General features: G+C 39.5%; 1 protein-coding gene across 1 annotated transcript in view; it reads right to left on the bottom strand.

Annotated features, from left to right (window-relative positions):
• gmds (GDP-mannose 4,6-dehydratase) overlaps positions 1–4,246 on the bottom strand; it is a 192,887-nt gene extending 188,641 nt beyond the window's left edge. The window contains exon 1 of the mRNA XM_042223022.1: positions 3,981–4,246. Coding sequence (XP_042078956.1) covers positions 3,981–4,079 — 99 coding nt within the window. The 5' untranslated portion in view covers positions 4,080–4,246. The remainder of the gene's footprint in view (positions 1–3,980) is intronic.
• Between the last annotated feature and the right edge of the window lie 615 nt (positions 4,247–4,861).

Here is a 4,861-nt window from a genome sequence, read left to right as displayed (position 1 = left end):
TTTGTGGCAGCCCTAGTTATGTCGCACAGAAAAACCAACTTACACCTCCACTTTTTGCCCCATTGCACTATAGTGTTCTGTTCACCCCCTGCATCTTCTCCCACATCATTCCTACTAATCTACCTTTTTTGCAGCGACTCCATCTGTTTTTCAGTCGCATAAATTAGTTCCAAGCAGTTTCATATCAATTACACATTTAGATACTTCATTAAAGATTCCTTTTGCCCTGGTTGTAGTATGCAATGATTTAAAGCCCAAACGTTCCTCTATGACACATAAACTGCAGCCCCACAGATGAAGATGGCCAGCTGTGCTGTGTCAGTAGTGTCAGTGCTCTCATCCACAGCCACAGAGTATTCAATGAAATCTTTTCCCTTTTCCATCAACTGCGCTTGTAAATCAGAGACAAGATCACACATCCAATCAGCAACAGTATTTGTGCTTAAGCCAACATTTGAAAATGCTTGTGTTTCTGTGGACACAAGATGCCGCACACTTTAATCGTGGAGTATTTCAAAAGCTCTTCCTCTTTCTTCTCTGCTACTACAAAACCTGCTTTCACAGCAGCTCTCTGGCTTTAATTTGATGTGACATCAGATTATCAGATTCTTCTCAAACTTCCAAATTCTGCACCTACTGCTATGTATCCAGGTTTTTGTACTTGTCCCAATGTTGTGTTTCATAGCGCTGTTTTTATTCTTTAATTGCTGGCAATGTCAATAAAATGATACTATCCCTCCCTCCTGTTTTCAAAATACACTCTTAGCTTAGCCATTTCTTAGGGACTAACCTAAATGTCAATATATAAACTCTGACTTGAATTCATCCACATACTACTGTGTTACTAATGCATTATGGGACCGTTGTTTATACAAGTCTGAGTTATATGAGACAAAGATTGCTTTGGGATTTTAACCTTAAATGGTGGACTTTAGAAACTCGTCAGACTGGTGAGCTCCTGTGTTGTAAAATGACAAAACCATACATATGACCAGGATGTAAGCTCTTTATGCAGTAGAGTTGGATTTTTATGCTTTCCAAAGCAACAAGGAGATGAGGTCATGAGGATGGCTTTGGGTAGCAGCTAGAAGAAAGAAAAAAAACAACAAAAAAAAAACAACCTTCAACAACATTTTGGAAAATACTTCAAGTACTTATTGGCGAGTTAAAATTCTAACACATTTAACTGCTGTAGTTACATGAGACTATACACCCTACAGGGAAATCTTTAGGTTTTAAGTGTGTGTTCAGGGGGACTGAATACCACCATTACACCTCGGGCACTCTTACATCTCGGGCACACGGAAATTGTTGTGGCTTCTTTGACACACATCAACAGAGAGCAAGGGGACTACACCCTAAAAAGTTGTGCTTTAAGTGTATGCATTGCCATGAGATGAAAAGATTCAAACTGAAAACTGAAATACAAAACTTACTATAATTTAAAATTGAAGAAAAAAAACAAATCACAGCACGCTATTAAATGTTACGTAACATGAATACTATACAGTATGTGTTTGCAGGGAAAAAGATGCAGAAATGTGTGCACATATCACAGAAAAATGCCTCAGAGTCACACAAGCGTGAATGTGAGCTTGAAGCCATTTATAATTATTAACATGTTTGATGAGCAGGTGATCCCCATAAAAAGAGTCTGAGAAAATGTCCGGGAACATAGCAGTAGTAGTAACTAAAAATAAAGTTACCATTCCTTGTGTTTGTGAGGATCAGCCACAATAACACACCTTTGCCTAGCTATCTAGCTTCTCTCTGTATTACATCATACAGCTTCAGCAGATCCCAGAAGCAACGTCCGAGATCTCTGTTCAGAAGAGTGCAGTGCCAGGAACAGCAAAGAATCTCCCAGGCCTCTGGTAAAGGACCCGAGCTTTAGGGATAAAGGAGAGTGTGGGGAATGCAATTTTTTTTTGTATGTATGCATTTAATTATTTCTTTATTACAATGAAAGGCTGACCATATCGAATTAATGTCTGAATATAAATGAAATAAAGGCGAATATATTGAATGAAGAGTGATGTTACAGAAGCTCTGGCATCACCTGTTGTTTTAGATGCGTAATGTTAAAACATGTCATGTCACAGTGTTACTTCTTGTTCGAGTTGCATGCTTTAAAATAGGCTGTAATAAACTGGCTATGCTTCAGCATCCTATTTGGACCTTTATGTTTTGCACTTCACTTCACTCAGTGATTCATTTCATTTTCTTTTTTCTTTTTACTTTAATGTCTACTTACTGTTAGCTGTTGGCATAAAAAAATTACACTGTTAAGTTTGTAAGAAATAAGGAAAATTTGAATTTAATTTTACATAATCTTCCTTTAGGACTGCTAAAGGTTCTACGATGAAGCAGTAGCTACATTTGTCATCTGTAGTAAAACACTGAAGCATCTCTTTTATTAGTTTGGACAGTACATGCATTTTCCATGGAATTGTGTCTTATTTCTATTACTTAGGAATGCTGCACCACCTGCTGACTTTTTCTACATCTCTAGTTCTGTTTACTGTGGTCCACGTCAGTTGATGACTTTGTAGACTTGTAGCTTTTCCCCGTCCTTTGTCGTTCACGCAGGGGAAAGATTCAAGTTAAATCCAAGTAAATGCGTCACTGCAAACCATGTGACAATATTTGGTCCACTTATATTCATTTATTTATTTATCTATACAGGCGTATGGACTGCCTATGTGTGCTTCCACTGCTGGCCGAACCACCATAATTTCCCTATTAGTTAATTAAGAAACACGCCTGACTTAGCTGGTTATCATCACAGCTCAACACCTGTGTGTGTGAAGCTGTGTCATGGTGACATTGCTTTGTTCAAAAAGAGCACATGTGCTTCATCCTTCATAAATGCTGACAGTTAAGCTGCTAGATTTGTATCACTCTGGGAATAGGAAACATCCGGCTCCACAGTAAAGAACTTGTTCAATGGGCTGTTGCAACCCGGAGCTTATCTTTCCAGGAAATGATGTGATGATTAAACAGCAGTAAGTTCAGAGGATTTGCAGCTGACCAGTAATGGAAATAATTTATAGTAACTGATAGTTTCGTCCAAACTAGTCTACAAATTGATGATGTGACACGATGACTTGTGTTTCTAGAGTAGTGTCAACATTGCCTTTCGTTATGGTTTGCTGTGTGTCATTCACTGTGCCATTCACGGTCTGCAGTGCGTCTCTGGAAACAACAAATTTTATTGTAATTTACTGTTTATTGTATTGTAATCATAAACTTGTACATATGGGTTACTGTGTAGCATGGTTTGCAGGATTGCTGGTGGCTACTTTCAAGTCTTAGGCAACTTTTTTTGTTTACGTTGTTTTTTTAAATCTCAGCTGATGGTTTACAGAGTTTAAAGGTTTAAGGTTAATTCTACACAGAGACACCTAAACATTCATGTTCTGTCATTTTTTAATTTAAATGTTCACATCACCACGTTGTCTGTGACCAGAACAGGTTGAAAAGCTGACAAACCAGAAAGCATGACGAGTTCCACCTATTTGACTCACTTTATCTGACACCAGTGCGCTGTCACTGGCTGTGTGTGGACTCACAGAGCCAAAAACGTGTACTCTGACGACATTCTTGAAAACTTGGAAGTATACTACAAAGACAACTGACTAGAAAGAGCAGAAGCGTTTTCCCTTAAAGCGTGAATGAGACGCAAAATTAAATTCCCTTTCTGGGAGAATTTCAATGCGACATAAAATCGCACACATCAACAATCCTATGCAAAATACACAAAGAGCACATTTGAATGGGATGGTGAATTACCGCCTTTCTAACTCCTGACAGGTGTAAGTGACACCGGCAGCTTTAATCACACGTTTCCTCTCAAAATTAACCACGAACGAGGAGGTACTGAGGCTTTCACCAGCAGTGACGATTAAAGTGCGCCATTGGAAAGCAAGGTTTTATAAACTGGGGTTTATAAATCCCATCCCACAGTGCAGTAACTTTACCTGCCCGGTGATGCCGGTGATAACGGCTACTTTCTTCTCATTCTTCGGCTCTCCATGAACATCGGAGCTAACGGTGGCAGTCTCGAAGCACTGAGCCATCTCTGACCGGGTGAATGTTTACGGTTTGCTGCCTCACTGACCAGCCGGACCCAGCAAAAGGCTTCCGTCAGTTTACCGTCTGAGTAACACCGACCCTCCGCCGCATCCGTAAACCAAGCTGGAAACCGCTGCACGCTGTTACGTATGAGGAAGCGTGATGAAGTTGGCCAATGGGAACCGAGCGAGAAGAAGCAGTAAAACACACTTGCCTAAAGAGAGGAAAGCCTGTGAGCGCTAAATAGTTTTTTCTTGCAACAGCGTCACTAGAAGGACGGAGGGAGAAATGCAACCAATAACTGTTGTTTCTAACAGCTAAGAAAAAGACTTTTGAACACTTCGCAAGTATTTGTTCACAATATAGGCCATAACTCACAAACCTGAGCACAACTGAAACTTTTAAATGTAGTTTAAAAATAAACCATTTTAGAGTGATCCTGATTATTTTCTGTTTTGTTTATTATAGGCAGCACAGTGTGATTAGCACTGTTGCCTCACAACAAGGAGGTCCTGAGTCTACGGTGGTGAGGTTTGCTGTTGTTGTACGCAAGCTGCTTGGCATACACCTTGTAATGAAGAAAATGACTTGTGAACATTATAGTAATAACATTTAATTATTTTTAGGCATGTTATGTCTAATACTTTATTAGGAGAGATCAGCTCAAAGTGTTGCCATACCGGGAGAAACACTTCTCCTTTCACCAAGCTCCATGAAAAAAGCTCGAACACTAACACGCAATTTTTGTGGTGATGTAGTGCACTTCACCTCACTTGTCCATAACGAA

This window comes from Haplochromis burtoni, unplaced genomic scaffold (genome assembly GCF_018398535.1).
Source record: "Haplochromis burtoni strain Fernald_Lab_line unplaced genomic scaffold, NCSU_Asbu1 Contig_99, whole genome shotgun sequence".
In the NCBI taxonomy this organism is placed as follows: domain Eukaryota; kingdom Metazoa; phylum Chordata; class Actinopteri; order Cichliformes; family Cichlidae; genus Haplochromis; species Haplochromis burtoni.
The sequence above is the reverse complement of the archived record's forward strand: the minus strand, read 5'-3'. Positions and strand labels throughout refer to the sequence as shown.